The sequence below is a fragment of the Mustela erminea genome, chromosome X, assembly GCF_009829155.1.
Source record: "Mustela erminea isolate mMusErm1 chromosome X, mMusErm1.Pri, whole genome shotgun sequence".
Lineage (NCBI taxonomy): Eukaryota > Metazoa > Chordata > Mammalia > Carnivora > Mustelidae > Mustela > Mustela erminea.
This window is the reverse complement of record NC_045635.1, coordinates 67,365,807-67,385,405: the sequence shown is the minus strand read 5'-3', so window position 1 is coordinate 67,385,405 and position 19,599 is coordinate 67,365,807. Positions and strand designations below refer to the sequence as shown.

Sequence of the window (19,599 nt, the reverse complement as noted above, 5' to 3'; positions counted from 1 at the left end):
TTTTCATCTGGCACAAAAAACATTTTCAAGTGACGCCCATATAGGGTCTCCTTTTTCTCCTTCAATCACAAGATCCTTCAGGGGCTGGCCTCATTTTGGAGAGGCAACAAAACAAATCAACCCCCCCTCCCCCAAAATAACAACAAAGCCTCTTCGGTGACCGGAGGAAAAAGAAGAAATTGGCTGAATCAAGTCAGCCCCTCACAAGTTCCTTCCATCAGCGGCAGAAGGAAAAGTCCTCAACAGGAAAAAGCCTGACCGCCCTCACAGGAAAGGAAACACACTCGAGTGCTCTCGCCACCACGGAGTTCTAAGGCGTCGGCCAGAGCGTAGGCCGTCAGTTAGCACCTCCCCCTGCTTCCGGGAGCAGTAGCTAGGCAACCGCCGGCCTCAGGAAGAGCGGAGGCCATTCGGTTGTGTTAGTGCCCCTAGCGGCGAACGCGAGAGCTGCAGGCTCTTCTCACAGTTTTTACCCTCCCCTCTCTCCACCCCCTTTGCCCCGTCCCTCCTCCCCACCCCCAACCCCTCACCCCCCCACCCCCACCCCGCCGCTTCGGCTCCTCCCCTCTCTTCTCTCGGGCTCGCTAGCTCGCGCTCGCTCGCGCTCTCTCTCTCTCTCTCTCTCTCTCCCTCCCTCCCTCTCCCTCTCCCTCTCCTTCCTCTCCGCCTCCTCGCTCTAGGGCTAGAATATCTATGGGTCGAAACGTGATGCGATGAATCCGAGAGAGACCAGAGAGACGGAAACTAGGACGAGGAGTGGGGCGGAAGCGGTGGGACTCCTGGGCATGGGGGCTTCACCACAATAGAGGCAGCGCCCCCACCCGCCCCCGCTATCTCCTCCGGAGTGGAGCCCCCAAACCCCCTAGGGAAAAGGATGGCGGCGGCACCTACCCAGATCGAAGCCGGTGGGTAACTGTCTGGGGGCTAAGGAGATGGGAGCTTAGCGCGACGGCTGTCAGTTTCTTTTGAAAAAGCTTGTTTTTCTTTACCTTCTCTCAGCCTTTTTCCCCTCTTCCACAGAGCTGTATTACCTGATCGCTAGATTCTTGCAGTCCGGACCCTGCAACAAATCCGCCCAGGTGAGAGGGAGAAGGAGATCTGGGAGTCACAGGGAATGGTCCCAATGGGGAAATCGAGGCATTGGGTGTACGATTTCACTGAGGGTGAGGGAAAGGCCGGCCTTGACTAGTCCTGCCATCAGCGGCTGGGTTCGAAGTGGGGAGGGAGGAATGTGTTGATGGCCCGAGCTGCTCCTCATACTCGTGTTTCCCTTTTGCTCAGGTGCTAGTGCAGGAGCTCGAAGAGCATCAGGTACGGAGCCCCTTCGGGAAGACGTGGGGAGGGCTGGGGTGAGACTGGAGAAAGGGGAGGGCAAGTCAGGGGCGGAGGACAGGGGCTGGGAGGGAAGCTTGGATCTGGGCACTCATAACTGTTGTCACTGGAGTGAACCAGCTTATTCCCTCAAAAGAGGCGGATATCGCCGGGGTCTTAACTCGCCCCCTCTTTATGACCAAGGGAGGCGGTTTTTCAGGATTTCCTCCCCCTCGACCTCCTCCTTCCTACACTGGACTAGCTTCGAGGCGACAGCTATTAGACCTAGAGAAATACAGACGCCAGAGGGTCGGAGACCAGGACCCGGGTTGGGTCGGTTTCATTGGAAGCCCAGGCATGGCCTATATGGTTTGCCCACCCCCCGATCCTTTCTTTTTTCCCGCCCCCAGTTGATTCCGCGCCGCTTAGACTGGGAGGGAAAAGAGCACCGAAGAAGCTTCGAGGATCTGGTGAGTAAAGTTTTCATTTCAACTTAATTCAACTCTTTTTCCACTCCCTCCCCACCTTATTCCTCCGGCCCATTCCCGATCCCTTAGCCTACATGGTTCTAGAGCTCTGTGCTGGGCCGAAGAACGACTGCCCCTTCCCCCCTCCCTGCCAGTCGGAGAAAGGGTACCTTGCCCTACCCCCGGCCTCTCCTGTTTCCACTGGGAAACTTTGATGATGTTAGTTAGTTATCAGAGATACCGTTTTGTGGATTATGAATATGTTACAAACATTGAGAAAGGCCCATTGTAGGGGAAAAAGGGAGAAACCTGGGGGTTATCTTGGGGCACGTACCAAGGACTGACGTCGGCCAATGACAGCGTTGGTAACAGCCCAGAGTTCCGGATTAGTGGAAGAAAACTGGTTTCTGGTTGGTCCTGGCTTGAAATACGGGAACTGAGGCCAGGCTTAGTCTTTGGTGGGGTTGGGGGGGGGTGGATTACGGGGGAGGAGGTTTAGGAGGGGAGTTAACCGACCCTGGATTGGGCAACACGACACAATTAAAAATAATAGGAAGCATCAAGCGAATTCCAAAATTTGCGGGGTTTAGGTAATCGGCTACCGAATGAAAAGCGTAATTACTGTATGTATCACATTATAGAAAATAGCTCATTAAATCATTAGATCGCATTCCTGAAGATATATTTATTTTCACTGCATAACAACCACGGATTATGACCTTTTTGAGAATTGATGAAACACGATTTGTAGTTTAGAAAAGACAACAATGGTTATATTTTAAAATATGCTTCAGTAAAGACCAAAGGCATTGGGTTGACTGTGTTGTTTATCCTGCAAATATAATTCATAGTGTCCATGCACTTCTCTTCAGCACTGATACACACAAAAAGGTGCTTTTATTTTTTTTTATTTTGGGGAAGATGTCCTCTTGCATTAGCCTCTGGTACAGTGAATTGGAAGGAAGTGAAAGGAGAAAGGGATGATGTTACTAAAATCTAAATTCAGCTATATTCCCTTCAAATAAGATCCAAATGCAGGAAAATCAAAGTTAAAGAAAGTTGGGGTATGGTAGACTCTAAATATAAATAAAATGATTTAATAACAATATCTAAACTGATTTAGTGTTTATTTGACAATTTTTATATTAAGTTACAGTAATGAGGCCTGCTAATAATTATTACTAAATAATTTTAGTTTTCTGATTAAATATTGAATTTTTTATAAATCACAGAATGGTGTAATAATTGATTACAATTAATTGATTACAATTAATTATTCAATTAATGAATAAACTCCACCATCTATACTATTAATGGTAAAAAATTCTAGGTGGATAAAAATTATTTTGGAAAAACTGCATGTATTAATCAGTGTATTTAATTTGTAGTCAGGCTTTTGTTGCACTGAAGTCCTGCCAAAAAGGGCCAAAACAGTGCCTACTAATATCTGTTTAAACACTTTATAACTAATGTGGTTTTGAAAATAGAGTTTTATACTGAGATGTGTCGAAGATGTTTTCATTTACATTTGTCTCTAAAGATACCATTTTAAGCAAATAACAAAATGAAACTTTAAAGAAAAAGCTTTTTTAAAACAAGGAAAAGCTTTTTAAAAATTACTTGACAGTGATAAAAAGCAAATGGACATCAAAATAATTAAAAACAGTCTACTAGCCACAAAGACACATAAAAACAACCCCCCCCCAAAATCCAGTTTGCTAGACTTCCTTTCCTTATATTTAGAGGCATATTTTTACATAATGGTAATCAATGTTAATTAATGTCCATTTTAAACTCTGTATTTTCTTAACACTTTCACATGCAATTATCTTTTTTGAATAGACATTGTCATTTAAATGGTAAAAGATTCAGTTTTAGGTTGGCTATGATTTGAACTCAACATTCAGTTGAACATTTAGGTTACTTCCAGTTTTTCATTAATATCTTTGCATAATTAAGTAGTCTTTCTTCTTTTTTTTTTTTTGAGCTGTATTTCTAAAGCGTAGTTATCAGGTCAAAGGGTCTCATCGGTTTTGTAACTTTTCTTATATATTACTGCTTATATGTGTATTTATGTATATATATAAATTGTTTTCCAGAAGATAGTACTAATTTATGATGTTACCATCTAGGTACTTAGAGTGAGTTTTTAAATACTTTTTCAATCTTTTGGTGGCTTTAATAGGTGAAATAGCTGCTGGTTGATTTACTTAGCTCTTTTTTTCATGATTAGTGAAGCTTAAATTTTAACCAGTTATTTTTTTAATTGTTGTTAATCCATTTGTATATCCCTACATATACCTGATTTTCACATTTATCTTTTAAATTTATTGTTTTTTATATTTCCTTACACATTTTTATTTTTATATACACAAAATTCCATCTATTGTTTGAACATTGTCTATAGTTTAGATAGTGCATCTTTTTTTGTTTTTCATTTAATTTTCATACTGTACAGAGGTTTTTATCTTTCTGGGATCCAGTGTTTCTAGGAATATTATACTTTGGTAATATGGTCTTATTTTAAGTCAAGTATCTGTTCTCTACTTACAGGTTTCTTTTTAAGGGAAAATGGGCTAGGGCTAAGTGAGATTTTGAACCGAAGGAAAAGAAGTATAGTGGTTGAGAACAGAATGTGCTGTGTTAGATTGATTGCTAGATAGATACAACAGTGGTATAGTTGCTTAAAATTATTTCACATATGACCTTTGATTTTGTGTGGCTTCAATGTGGGAGAGATGGGTTTTTTTTTCTTAGTGTATGTATTTTTTAAAATGCTGTTAGACAATGGATTTATACAATGTGATCTTTGATTTAGCTACATGTTTCAGGTTGAAGTTTAGAGCAAGTATTAGTAATTAGTAAAACCTTATGTGTACTTACAGTATTTATAAGTAGTATAATCCTGTATGTTAAATTATATAACAGTACTTCAAATTGAAGGTATACTAGGGTATAAAAAAGAATGCAGATGTATGATGAAGAGGTGAAGGATTATAAACAAGGATATCAAAAACGGGTATCAGCATTTTGATATCCTTGTTTATAATCCTGTACCTCTTCATGTATGCTACATCTATGAAACAGAACTCCTCTGCCTTTTTGTCTGTGTGTGTACTTTCACTTAAATTGTATATGTTGCTTAACTTGGTTTATCCAGAAAAATAGTAAGATAATAAGTTTGATTTCTTCAGTACTTCATTACTGTTACTATTATGCATTCTAGAAATCCCTGTTTTTTCTTACTGAAATCAGATTTAGTGTTTTACTTATAATTTGGAACAAAAGGCAGCAGGTATTTTGTTAAAGCTACTAGCCAGCAAGTATTGACATATTCAGATCTGAAGTACCTTTTGAAATATGAGCCTGTAAATGAAATGTTTGTCAGTTTTGTTAAACTGTAAGGGTTTTGAATATGGCATTCAAAATAAAACATGCTAAATTAACTTTCAGAATTTTAAGTAATGATACAGGGAGAAATTTGAAGTCATGGTGAGTGTTTTTGAAATTTGGTCTGGACATTTTTCATTTCTCCTTGACTCTTATTTACAACATAATAGTATTAGATTTGCTTCTTCAAATTCATCTTATGGTAGATAATTTAAATAATTACAGATGTCTGTTCATTTATGGTGACCCTGTTGAATTGTTGGCTGTTTTATTGCTTCCTCCTTAGAGCTTTATTGGGAACTACAAACATAGTAATGAGGGGTATGTGTGTACGTATGTGTTTAAATGAAGTTTTTGTTAACATAAATTTTACATATTGAAATTGTGACTTGGAAACTTCTGTTTTTAAAGACATGTTTTAATATTTTTTAATCATTTTAAAGGGACTTGTATCATAAGACTGAACCAAAGTCATAATTACCTTTAAGTATGTTATATATTTTCACATTTATTCAGCATTTTTCGTGTATAGAATTGAAAGCCTTAATTAGTGCTTTCATTTAGGGTGACATAGATTGTATTTCCTTCATTTTATATTCAAAAGACTTGAAGCAGTTCTTATGCTACTGAAAAGTTTATAAAGATTATATGTTCACTACTATCATTAAAAAATGTATACATCTATGATAATATATGTCATTATAAGAACTTGCATCTGCATGTAATATATGCAAGTCTAAAAGTGCTTTCACATTATCTCATTTGATGCTCACCAAGTACTTTAAAATACTGTATTTGGATTCCAGATATACCTGTATTTTTTTCCTTACCTTACCTAGCTCTTGTTCTCTAATTACTAGTGATAGTTTAAATTGTCTATTAGAACAGTAGAATGAATGTAGAACATCCCAACAGTTGTTTAGTGCTGGCAGCATAGTTTTTGTATCTCTAAGTGTGGAAGTAATTTAAGTGTGTCTGATTTATTAACTGCTGTGTGGCTACACAGCCATAGTTAGGAAGAACAGAATGCATCATGGGAAACCAAAAGTTATGTGCTGCTCAGCCCCAGTGTGGATATAATGCTAACTGATAGGTCTTATGGTAGAGAGCAATCAATGTCTGGAAACTAGTATTCCTCACTTTTGATTTGTTTGAGCCACATGTACAGTTTTGCTTTCTATAATACTTTGGTTTTAGTTATTTGTCTGGATTGATCATTGTCTTTTTTTTCACACTTTGGCTCTAAGAACATACTTTCAATGATTAAAAACCTTTTGGAGATTTATCATTAGTTCTAGGAAACTGGTATCTATCTCAATACAAATGAGATGGCATTAAGAAAGTGAAGAGAGCTGCTATTTGGGAGTAAGAATTTGGATTGGGTGAATGTTCCTTAAAAAATTTTGTTCTGAGAGATTAAGAGTCACTTATGGTTTGTCTCCCTCCCACTTCCATCTTGTTTCATTGATTCTTCTTCTACCCACTTAAAAAAAAAAAATTGTTCTGGAAAGCACCTTTGTCAATTTGAATATTAGTTTATTTTTGTTCTTGGTTTACTGATGTTGATTACTGATTGATTGATTGATAAACAGGTTTTTATTTTGTTTTGTTTTTTGGTAAAGAGCAAAAAAGTAATTTCAAGTCAATTTAGTGTTTGGGTCAAATTTCAGAGATGCTCTTGTTTGACATTTTTCATAAAGGATTTTGTGAATAGTAGAAAAGACCATAACATTTAGTTGGGATGATAGTCTTGTTGAGTGACTCTGGGCAAGTCACTTAACCTCTCAGGGATTCAGTTTTCTCATTTATAAAATAAACTCCCCTATCCATTTTACAAGGTTGTTGTGTGAAACAAATAAGTTAAATAGAAAGAACACCTTTTGTTAATTGAAAATGCAGTGCAAATGATTGTTTACTGCATTTGAAAAATAGGACATAGAGGTTGAGTGGGAAATGGATATCTAAAGAACTATGACCCCAGAATTTATATGTTCATAGCTAGCTATATCACAACCTCATTTTCTTAATATTTTTATAAAGTGAGGAATATATAAAACAGTACCATTGATGGGAAAAAGTATTTAAAAAAGTGTTAGAATTGAGTCGGTTTGAGTGCTTTGAAGTGTATCTGTATTAACTCAAGCAAGAAATAATTGTTATGTCAAAATATATTTAGTGTTATTTGCATTTTTATTAATTAGAGAAAGGTAACTTAGTATGATACCGGTGTAGTATTCTCTGTTTTTTTAAGAAGTGGGAGATAGGTCTTTCTGATGTCTTGTTGCAGGGATCCTCAACACTTCTGATTGATCTTTTCTAATCCTGAACTTATTTTCTGTACATTATTTATAAGTAATTTCTTATATTTTAAATTACCTCGTTGAAGATGTTTTCTCATGCTCTTTAATATCTACTGTAGTACTTTATAATAATCTGGCCCTCAGTTATTTTTTTGTGTAATTTTCTTAACTTTTGTTAGGAGCATTTCATATATATTTCAATATATATGAAAATATATATTTTCAATATATATTTCTTAGGCTTATTTAATATGCTAGTTGGAACCAAGTTCATTTATTGGACCTTTCTCTACCGAGAAACTTCCAGAATGTGGGTGGGTCCCTTGTCCTTGTCTTGATACTGTTTGTCCTCAAGGTTATAGTCTTTTTGGTGTTTGCTTATGATATCATAACCCAGAGAATATTTGAGCTGAAGTGGGTTGCTCTTGGCTCTCTCATTCCTGAGAAAATCCTAAAACTCATAGAAAAAGAAATGCTATGAACAATGATAAACATTTTCAAAGAAAAGTGATAGGAAGTCTTAACACTTTGTAGCCCATGTGCAAACCAGTATATTGCTGTGGTGGAAAATTTTTTTTTATTATTTATTATTATTTTATTATTTATTATAATGTTTTATTTCCCTTTCTGCCTAGTTTTTCCCTTTCTTCCTTCAAATTCAGCAAACATTAAAACTCAACACTTTATGGTATAATATTGGATTATTGTGGACATTTATATACTGAAAAGTATCAGGAAGAAAATAAACAATTAGTTTTTTGTGTTTTCTTCTAGTCTTATTTTTTTGTACCTGTATTTTTTCACATCAGAATCAGATGATACTCTGTGAGTTTTTTACTTTTTTTAACTCAACATGGAGGAGAATCTTAAACATTGGGGGATATTATGTGTTAGTAACTGTGCAAAAGTACGTTTACTGGGTAGAGTTACCTTTCTATTTGTATGGAATGCCTTCCCTTCCTTTTGTCTGTCCTGTGAATTTTCACTTAGTCTTCAAGTGTGATTAGACATGAACCCTTTAGGCTGAAGGAGGTACTGTATTTCTTTGCTTCTCTTAGCTCTTTGTACTCCCTCTAGGTACTTATACTTTGATTTGTTTTATTTATTTTATTTATTTGTTTGTTTATTTGTTATTTATTTATTTGTTTGTTTTATTTACTAGTTTGTTTCCTCTACTAGGACTGTGGGTTTCCTTGGGGCAGCAGTTTGTCTTCCCATTTCATCTCTATATGTTAAATGTTTGGATGAATGAATGCAAGAGTGAATGATTCTGTTTTTGTTTTACAAAACGTATGAGGTAGTAATTATTACTCCCTGTTTTACAGATGCAGAAGCTTAGGCTCTCAGACTGAGTAGCTTTGCAGGTCACAGAAGTAGGAACTGAGGATGGTAGAGAAATTAAAATCTAAGTCCTTTCTACTGTGTCACACTGCCAGAAGGAGTAATAGCTTGTAGATTTTAGAACCTGAAAAATCCAGGCTTCCAGACTTCAAAGTATCATGCATATTTTTATATTATACTTATATTGATGTATTCAAAATCTATTTTGTTTTCCATAAATATAAAAAAGAATCACGTGTCTTAATTTTTTATATGTGCTTCTCCCCCTACTCTGCCCACACCAAAAAAATTGAAATCTCAGATAAAATGTTATGATTTCACTTCTTGTATGGGTCCAGTTTGATTCTTCATTTACCTGTGTAGTCATGATCTTAGAAAACAAAACACAGAAACAATTATCTCTTTTATTTGTTTTTTGGAGTTACTTATCCTGTAATTTCTAAAAGCCAAGGTAGAAATGTCATTATTGCTATCTGAAACTTAGTATTTCAAATGTAGTGCTTGGTATGGGCCTGGCACCTTGAAGTTAGGTACCTTTTGCATTTTTTTCAGTTCTTAGCTGGGTTCCTTTTAACTAATTATGATGAGTAGGATCATTTCTGTGAACACTCTGGTCTTCTCACTTGTCATAATTCTGAAGTTTAGTAATTCAGTTGTTAAGTTTGCTGTTTAGGTCAACCAGTCTTCCTATCAAGAAGGTTTATAATCTAGGCTTCATTTAATTTCTTTCAGTTTATTTGAATTTATGTTTTTATTTTTTTTGCAGTCTTTGTGTTAGTTATCTTCATAAATTTCCAGTTGCCTTAATAAGACACTAAGTAATAGGAAGAGCTGTGGACAGGGAAACCCAGATTTCTGTATATTCATTGTGACCACTGGACTTTACTTCTAATTGTGTATAAGGATCCTTCTAAATCAAACATTCTGTAATTTAACTCCTTGGAGCTGTTCTACAGAATAATATAGAAGTTTGTATTATACTTTTGAACTTTGTTTTTATAGAATGCTTTTCTTCTGCACATATCAAAGTGCTTGTTGTGTTACTTGGCCATTATATTCCAGAGAGAAAAATCACTGAAACTAGAAGATTTGAGCTTTAATTGAAAAGAGTGGCTTATAATATTATGTTATGAATTTCATAGAATATTTTAATATATATTTTTAATATTACATTTTATTATATATTATATTCATACATAATTCCAATGTAGAATTTTTTAAAGACTTATGTAATTACTGAGGGTATATAGAAGTTCTTAAGCCAAAAAAGATTGTGTTTAAAAAATTTCAACTTTATTCAAAGCAAATGGATTGAAATAAATGTTGACTACCACTTACAAGTCCTGAAATTTGATTTAGAAAAAAACTACTATTGCAAGAACTGAGCTGATATAGTCTGGAAGCCTGTTGATATTGTTTGAAGGAGACTCTAGCGTGTTCAACTCAAATGTATTGTTATTGCTATTGTATTGATAGAATATGCTTATCTACTACTGCTTTGTAATCAAATTTTTACTGATTTTGGAAGAACGGACTTTTTGAATGGAACCATTTAGAAATTAAGGAATTTCCAATTGTATAGGGTGGAATTCAAACGTGTAAAATTTATTTAATGGCTTATAATAAAAATCTCAAGGGGGAGAATTTGGGTGTAGATAACCCTTGTTTTGGTTGCTTAATTAATGATTCTATATTTTAAAATGTATTACTGACGAATTGATACGAAGATTTATGTAATTCACTGAAACTCAAACATCATTGTTTCTACACAATGAAGTGACCAGGAAAGTTAAGTTGTCTGTTTAGGATATAGTTCTGACGGATTTTCTGTAAGGAGGTGATTTAAAAAATTCATATTAGAGGATTATTTTCTGGATTATATATGACTAGATATATTGCAATTTCTAGGCAGGTGAATAACTCTTGAAATGGTAACAGGATGAAAAAAAGAAAATTGATCAGAAAGAAAATGCCAGTTAAGGAGGCATTTTCACTTGTAATGAGTACTGGTCATTTGTAATGAGCACTGGGTGTGATACAGACTGATGAATCACTAAATTCTATCCTGAATCTAATAATATACCATATGTTAAATAACTTAAATTTAAATTAAAGAAATAAACCAAGTCTCCCCCCAAACCCAAACAAACAAAAAAGAAAATGCCAGTAAAGACATGAACTGCTATCCTATGTAAAGACTTCATATAGTGTTTACTTGAAAAAATAATGACTGATAACGGAAGTGGAGTATATCCGAGACTGTTGGTGGGAAAAAAGGCGTAAGCTGTTATAGATGTTCATATACAGTATTTTAAAGCTTTTTTTCTTTGAGATACGTATTTTTTGGGGTACTAAGTGTACTTGCCTGTGGGCATATTTAAGAAATGTTTTAATGTGGAGGGAATGAATTAAAAACTAGGATTTTAAGATACCATTGTCTATAGATAATAATTAGATTAAATTGAATCATCAGCTGCTTTGACTTTAATGTTACCTGTGTGTTTTTCTAAGAGGTCGTTCTATAGAGTTATTTGCTTGGAAAACAAACTAGAGATGGGAGAAATAACAGAAATAATTTGCTTGATCCTTTGTCCCAATCTAGAAGCCAAACCATGTTGACGAAAATATAAATTAATCAGGTTTGGTTGCCATTCTTTCTGAGCATCGTGACAGTTACCAAGAGCCATTTATTTTGGTAGATTAAAATTAATTTTTGCTGGGATTTAAAAAAGATAACTGGCAGGAAATAATTTTTTAAAAATCACAATAGAATCCCTTATTCACAGAATTCTGAATACATGTTGGATTGTAGTTCTTTAACGTATGTTTTCTAAGAAAACAAAAAAGGTACCTTGATAGGAGAAACTAAGATTTTTCCTCTATGAATTCATGTTATATTTCTTATAGATGGATTTTATTTTTTTTTTAATTTAATTTTTTTCAGTGTTCCAAGATTCATTGTTTATGCACCACACCCAGTGCTCCATGCAATACGTGCCCTCCTTAATATCCACCACCAGGTCCTCCCAAACCCCTCCCCCCTACCCTCCAAAACCCTCAGTTTATTTACTTTGTTTTTTAATGTTCATTGAGTCATTGAACAAATACCTACCAAGAACACACATAATTTATTTTCTCATGGTGATCATTAGGGATGATTTTCAAAATTATTCTTTTATGTTGTATTGTTCTTGACCTGGTGATAATATATTGATGTGGGGTCCTATGTGACGGTATAAATAAATATTTATTTTTTACATTTTATTATATATTAATATAACATATTTAATATATTTATTAAATTTTTATTTATATTTTCATTCATTCTCCCTTTATGTCAAGATGAGAATGTAAATTTTTTTAATATAAGGATTTTTAATATCTAGTTTTCTGTTTGCTCCTTTAATAATTAGGTATTTATGAAACACATCTGGGACTTGACCATTAACTTAGATAAAAAAATGAATAGTTTTGTTAATTTTCTCATCCCTGTGTACATAAGTTTACTATCTTCAGGAATTTTCTTGTGTGTTTAAACAATGAGTTAATGTTGTGATGAATTTTGAGTACATAGTGTAGTTATTTGGATCATAGTATTTATAAAAACATTAATTGGATACTGTTTTGGAAACCAGTTAACTTTTTTAAGGAAAACCAGTTCTGCTCTTTAAGCAGATTTGTCCTGTTAATCCTAAAGGGATTTAGGTGAGAGTTTGATGCAAGTAATACCTTTTGTTTGTATTCTTATCATTTATATAGAATCTAGAGTCTCTGATTTTTGATCACTTCATCACTACTGAATAAATGAAGTACTAGTAGAGTTTACCCGTTGTCTTTGTACTTTAATTTTAGGCATGCGCACTTTTGCTGTTTTGCAACACTTATTTCATAAGATTAACAGCTAAGCAAATGATTTAATCAAGGCATGTAAAAGTAAGTTTGAGTGCCATGTCATTTAAATGTTATCATTTAGATGTGCTTAATTTTTGTAGCTGTTTCTTTAGTTTGGCTAAAGTATTAAATATTTAAAATGTTATTTTCTGATCCTATATATAAAAATTGCGCTTTGTTCCATGATGGAACAGTTTGGTAATGGAGTAAATTATGTGTTTAAACCATGTTCGTTTTTCTGTTTTATTTATGCTTTTTAGGTGGCAGCCAATGCACACATTCCTCCAGACTACCTCCTTAAAATTTGTGAGCGGATTGGTCCCTTACTAGATAAGGAGATCCCTCAGAGTGTTCCTGGGGTACAGACATTACTAGGTGTTGGTCGGCAGTCTCTGTTACGGGATGCCAAAGGTAAGATTTTCATAGTTTTCAGATGAATGAGTGGAGAACAACGTATTTTTATGTTAAGTAAATGTTCCCATGCTTTCCTAAATACTAATTTTCTTCTAGTTTTTCTTATTTTTCCAATCTTATTTTCTTAGAGTACAAATAAATTTTTAGAGGCCTAAAAGAAGCCCTCTGCTATAAAACAGTGAATACAATAGAAGTATAGAATGTAAAATCTTTTTGTAATCCTGTGGACTGGGATTTTAAAGATCATTGCTCTGATTAGTATAGTATGAATTCTTAAAAGTCTTTTATTATGTTTTAATATTTTTAGATTTTAGTATTATGAGTCTTTATATCATCCTAATCACATTGTATGTTTTATAACAAGAAAATGAAAAATAATATGTAAAAATTTATATGTGATATATAAAAATTTTTATAATTGTGAAAATATTAAAAACATATATCAACCTATTAGTGACCATTCAGTAATAGTTTTTGTACTCCACTGTTTTCAGTCTTTTAAAGATTTTTCCCAAAGTTTTTCATGGAACCCCAATATGTAAAATATATAAAATAGTATTAAACATCTAGTTTTATAATATAAGGAAAGTCTTCAAATCATTAAATTGGAAGTTTTCAAGAGAGCAGTAGAGGGGTTCCTGGGTGACTCAGTTGGTTAAGTGTCCAACTCTTAATTTCAGCTCAGGTCATGATCTTGGGTTTGTGAGACCGAGCCCTGTGTCAGGCACTATGCTTGGCATAGAGCCTCCTTGGGATTCTCTCTCTCCCTTTCCCTCTGTTCTTTCCCCCCTCAAAAGAGAGTAGTAGTGCAATATTCTTGTATCATAGTTGAATTATTAGGAATATTTCACATTTACTTGAGTTTCTTGACATAAACATGAAAGACAAAAAACACAACTATTTATAATCATTTATCATCCGATAATGCAATATTGTTACCTATTACGGCACAATTGGCAGGCATTCTATATAGTATGACTATGCACCAAGTATAAATGTTTCTGAATTTTACCTGGCATACTTGTGCTGTAGTCCTAACCTTGCTTATATGGTTTTATATAAGTAGAAATATATAAGCCTAAAGATCATGAAGGACCAATATAAAATTAAAACCTTATTAATCCATGACATATTTATATGATTCAAATACATGCTGAATAAAAGCTTTAATTCTAGATCAGCACAGAAATAAAATATCTGGGTGTTATATTAACGTGTTGTTATTTAACAATCATAATGTAGTTTATAACATGTTCAAAATATGCATGTCATTTGTTATTGTGGTATTAGTAGTTAAAAATATATTCCAACAAACAAAATTAAACCACAGACATTTACCTCTAAGGTACAATTTTAAAAAACACTGTTCTATTTCTTGACTAACTTTTCAATCTTTTTGAATAGACTGTAAGAGTACACTATGGAATGGGTCTGCTTTTGCAGCTCTGCATAGAGGCAGACCTCCAGAACTACCTGCAAATTATGTGAAACCTCCAAATGTGGGTGAGTAACATCCATGTGAACTATGGACATATTCTTGATTTTTTTCTTCCTGAACTCATTATACAGCCAAAAATAGGTACCAGAATTAAATTTGAAATATAAATAAGCTGCTTACATTCTTGAGAGGCTTCATGGTTGGTCCAACTTTTTAAAAACATTTTTATTTTTAATATGATTATGGTTTTGTGATCTTGTGTTTTTTTCTTTTTTCTGCCTTTCTTTCTTGTTAGCAGAAGAATTTACTTTTTTATATACTATACATGTTTTTAACCATATGGATGTCTGTTTACATATCTATGTGCCGAGCTTAAAGATTTTACAGGGAACTATGTAAAGATGGGTAACTATGTAAAGAACAAAACAAAATGCATTCTGCTTTTATCTGTTTACTAAACATAATGATATGATACATTTTATATGTCTTTATTAAAACAAGAAAAATCACCCTTCCCCTTTTTAAAGTTTACTGAAATTTGCATGTTCCATTTGGATTATTCCTGGGGCATCTCTGGCCAGACCATTATGGAGAAATACTACTAGTGGTTTCCAAGGAGACTTAGCTATGAAACCATTTGTACTAAAATTTAACTCTTAAAAAGAATATAAACAGCTAGATGAGTAATTGCCACTTTGCTTCCCTATTTTTTTACTCTTCTAAAAAATTATTTTATGTAGTGCCTAGGGCCCAGAGAATATTCCTTAAATTCAAATTGAAAAATAAAAATACTTTTTGAAAGGAATACTATTTTATATAATAATCTTATAGAAGTTATTTACCCCAAGAGTTTAAACAAATTTAGGCTAGAAATAATTTCAAAAGTTATGTAGACAAAATTATTGATAAAGTCATAAGGGTTATTGAAGTAAATTAGATACTTCAGTATACATTACTAACAACACTCTTCCATAGCTTGGCTGTTACTGGGTAAAGAAGACTACTGATTTGGATCTAATTGGACATGGCATTTCTAACATTTTTTTTTTCATTTTCAGGGGTGGTTTGTTTACCCTTTAGAATTTTCCAGTGTTCACTTTTCCCCTAAAGCTTTATTCCTAATTAACTTACTGACTTAAATTAAGATGGCTCTTATTATTCATCTATTTATTTACATTCAAAAGATACAATATTTTTAACCACACTATCAACATTATTTGTAATGCTTTGTACTTCTTTCAGTGATCCCATGTAAAGTGCTGAAGAGCAGCATTTAGAATATTGGTTTTCCATCTTTGTTTAGTCTTTCTTTACTTCCCTTTTTAAAAACTATTTTAACTATATATATTCAAACTTATACCAGTTTTGTTCAGTGAACACTTACTTTCTTAGATCACTTTGTTATTTTTATAGTAATTGCTCAGGAGTTTTAGTGTTCCTGGCATTGATGTTTTCACATTCTTAATTCTGCCCTGTTATTTGAAGAGGAGCTATTCAAATAGAGATAATTCAATTCCTGTAGTATATAGGAGTCAAAATATTTAAGTTTAGGATATTTAGAATTCAGAACCTGGTAAAAACTCAGAGGAGTTGACTAGGAAAGTAGCAAGATGAGTAAGAAGTCCTTTAAAATTTGTGATTTAAAAGTATTCTCATTAAGGGCTACAGTTCTGCATAGCTGCTTTAAAGTCAATCAGTTATATAGTTTCTCAATGTAAATAAAACTTAATCAAGAAGGTGGGGCACCAGGGTGACTTAGTCCCTTGAAGATCTGACTCTTGGTTTCAGCTCAGGTTGTGATCTCGTGGGTCATGATCTCATGGGTCCTGAGATTGAGCCTCCTGTCAGGCTCTGTGCTCAGCAAGGAGTCTGCTTGAAAGAGTGTCCCTCTGCCGCTCCTCCAACTTACTCGTGTGTGTGTTTGTGTGTGTGTGTCTGTGTATGTGTGTTCATGTGCATGCTCTGTCTCTCTCTTTCTAATAAATAAGTTTTAAGAAAACTTAAAAAGAAGGTAATCTTGAAAGTTCAATGAATTTTAGTACTTTAGCAATACCATCTAAAACATCATTTATTTATTTATTTATTCATTCATTGACAGAGGGAACAGGGGGTGGGGGTTGGAGAGGCAGAAGGAGAGGGAGAGAGAGAATTTTAAGCAGGCTCCATCTCACTACTCTGGGATCACGGCCTGAGCCAAAATCAAGAGTTGGACGCTTAACTGACTGAGCCACCCAGTTGCCCAACTAAGACCATTTTTTGATAGAAGTGTTTCTTGGTCAAGTAAATGTGGGAAAAACTGAGTTTAAAGAATTATAGAAAAAAAAATGAATGCATGTAGACCTGCTCAGAGCTTTTCATATGCTAAATGCATTGTGAAATCACCTTATGGGGAATGTTTCCTAGGTAAATTGACAGTAGAAACTCCTTTCCCAAAATACCTGTAACATTCTGAAAATTTCCTGGAAACAGATTTGAGAAACTGGGTTATAAACTCCCATTTACACAAGAAGAAGCTAAAGTCCAGAGAAGTTTGGGACTGACAGAAGTTATGCTGTTTGCCTTCCAGACAGTCTATTTCTATACCATATTTCCTTGGTATAACAGATCTGTACTTATAGAGCACCAAAATAGAAGGTTAGCCATATTACATTTATTTCTTTATTTAGATTTGCTTATTTATTTTTATAGAGAGAGTGTGTGTGTGTGCGCGCACATGGGTGGGGGAGAGGGGCAGAGGGAGAGGGAGGAAGGTGACTCCCTGCTAAGTGGGTACCCTGACTTGGGGCTGGATCTATGACTTGATCTGAAATCAAGAGTTGGATGGTGGGGTGCCTGGGTGGCTCAGTGGGTTAAAGCCTCTGCCTTCGGCTCGGGTCATGATCCCAGGGTCCTGGGATCGAGCCCCACATCTGGCTTTCTGCTCAGCGGGGAGCCTGCTTCCCTTCCTCTCTCTCTGCCTGCCTCCCTGCCTACTTGTGATCTCTGTCTGTCAAATAAATAAATAAAATTAAAAAAAAAAAAGAGTTGGATGCTTAAGTGACTGAGCCACCCAGGTGCCCCTATTACTTTTATTTTTTAAGTCAAATATTAATTCATATAAATTCATAAAAATTCATTCATAAAAATATATATAAATTCATATAAAATAAAATTTTCCCTTCTTAAGTGTCCAATGAGTTTTGACAAACATATGCATTTGTATAAATAACAGCAAGTAAAAATATAGAACATTTCTGTCATATCCTGAATTTCCTATGTCTCATTGTAGTCCATTCTCTGCCCTTCCCTATATTTCTGGAAACCAGGAACCTCTCTGTCCACTCTACTTTTACCTCTTTACAGTTTTATCTAAATGAAATAATAAGCACATAGTCTTTTATTTATATCTGATTTTGCTTGGAACCTAGTTTTTTTTTTTTAATTTATGCATGTCATTTCATGTATCAGCAATTTATTCCTTTTTATTACTGAGCAGAATTTCATTGTATGGATGGATATACTGTGATACGTTTGTTAATTCATCAATTGATGGGCATTTGAGGTTTTTTGGATTTTGGCTATTATAAATAAAGCTGTTATAAACTTTCGTATATATGTCTTTGCATGAACATTGGTTTTCATTTCTCATGGGTAAATATCTAGTTAATGGGATTGTTGGATCATATGGTAAGTATTGGTTTAACTTTTTAAAAAATTGCAGAACTATTTTGGAAGTGTCTATCCCACTTTGTATTTCTACTAGCAATGTATAATTTTAGAATTAGCTTCTCAGTTTCTACCAAGAAACAATTAGTATTTTGTTTGGGATTACACTGACTCTGTAGATAATTTGGGGGAAAATTAACATCTTAACAATATTGAACCTTATAATCTAGGAACATGGTATAATTTCCCATTTATTTAGGTCATCTGTAATTTCTCATAGCAATATTTTGTAGTTTCCTGTGTATAGGTTTTGCACATCTCTTGTGAATTTTTTTCCTAAGGGTTTCATGGTTTTTTTGGTGCTATTTTAAATTACATATTTTTAATTTTCAAATTTACACTTGTTTGTTGACAGTAAGTGGAGGGGTTTTGTTTTGTTTTTGTATGTTGATCCTGCTAAATTCACCTAGATCTAATAGCATTTTTTTTAGATTCTTCAGAATTCTCTACATAGATAATCACCTTGTCTACAAATAAAGATAGGTTTACTTTTCCTTTCTAATCTTGTCTGTATTACGGTTCTTTGTCCTGGACTGGTGAACTGCTAGTGCTTCAGGTATAATGGTGAATTAAAGTGATGAGACTGGATATCCTTTCCTAGTTGCTGATTGTAGGGGGAAAGCAGGCAGTCTTTAACTCTTAAGTGTAACTGTAGATGCCTTTATCAGTTTGGGGATGTTCCTTTCTGTTCCTACTTTGCATAGAACTTTTACCATAAATAGATATGTTCCACTTTTTAATTTTATCCAGTATAGTTAGTCTTATACCATTATTTCTTGGGGCTCATTTTAATTGGCATTTTATGTAAAATAGTGCTACCCAATAGAACTTTCTGTGATAATGGAAATGTTCTGTTTGGTGCCATCTAAAACAGTAGGCACCAGCCACATGTGGCTTTCATATCCAGGAAACTCAATTTTTAATTTTACAGAATTTTTACTAATTTTTAAATTCTATAACCACATATGGCTAATGAGTACTGTAATGGACAGTGAGGATCTAGAACAATACGAAAACCAATAAGCAGCTTTCTGGATAGGTACACAATTTAGTAATAATGTATTAACTAGTGATTCATTTTACAAATTTAGCCTGGAATGTTTTCAACTTTTGTACTTAGGAACCTTTAGCTTTTCCTATTTTGATTTTAGTAACTCACTTCAAAGATCGCATTGTGCCACTTCTTTCTAATGAGTTTCACAATTGTCTTTGGCCAAAAACAATAAGATTCTGACCTTATCTGGACTTTCCACAATATGAGATTATTTATTCAAATGTTCCCATCCTTTGTGCAGTTAACCCAACAGTGTTATTTAGTAATTTAATGAAATGGAGGTTGGGG

At 34.2% G+C, this 19,599-nt stretch overlaps 1 protein-coding gene across 6 annotated transcripts in view; it reads left to right on the top strand.

The window, feature by feature from the left end:
* The first annotated feature begins 592 nt into the window (after positions 1 to 592).
* The window catches only part of BRWD3 (bromodomain and WD repeat domain containing 3), a 214,615-nt gene continuing 195,608 nt past the window's right edge, over positions 593 to 19,599 (top strand). For 4 of the 6 annotated variants that reach the window (XM_032329765.1, XM_032329767.1, XM_032329763.1 and 1 more), the window contains exons 1-6: positions 593 to 905; positions 1,000 to 1,079; positions 1,282 to 1,311; positions 1,722 to 1,781; positions 12,961 to 13,111; positions 14,519 to 14,617. In XM_032329765.1, the coding sequence (XP_032185656.1) occupies positions 875 to 905; positions 1,000 to 1,079; positions 1,282 to 1,311; positions 1,722 to 1,781; positions 12,961 to 13,111; positions 14,519 to 14,617 (451 nt within the window). In that variant the 5' untranslated portion in view covers positions 593 to 874. The remainder of the gene's footprint in view (positions 906 to 999; positions 1,080 to 1,281; positions 1,312 to 1,721; positions 1,782 to 12,960; positions 13,112 to 14,518; positions 14,618 to 19,599) is intronic. The other 2 variants (XM_032329766.1, XM_032329764.1) reach the window with 1 other exon arrangement.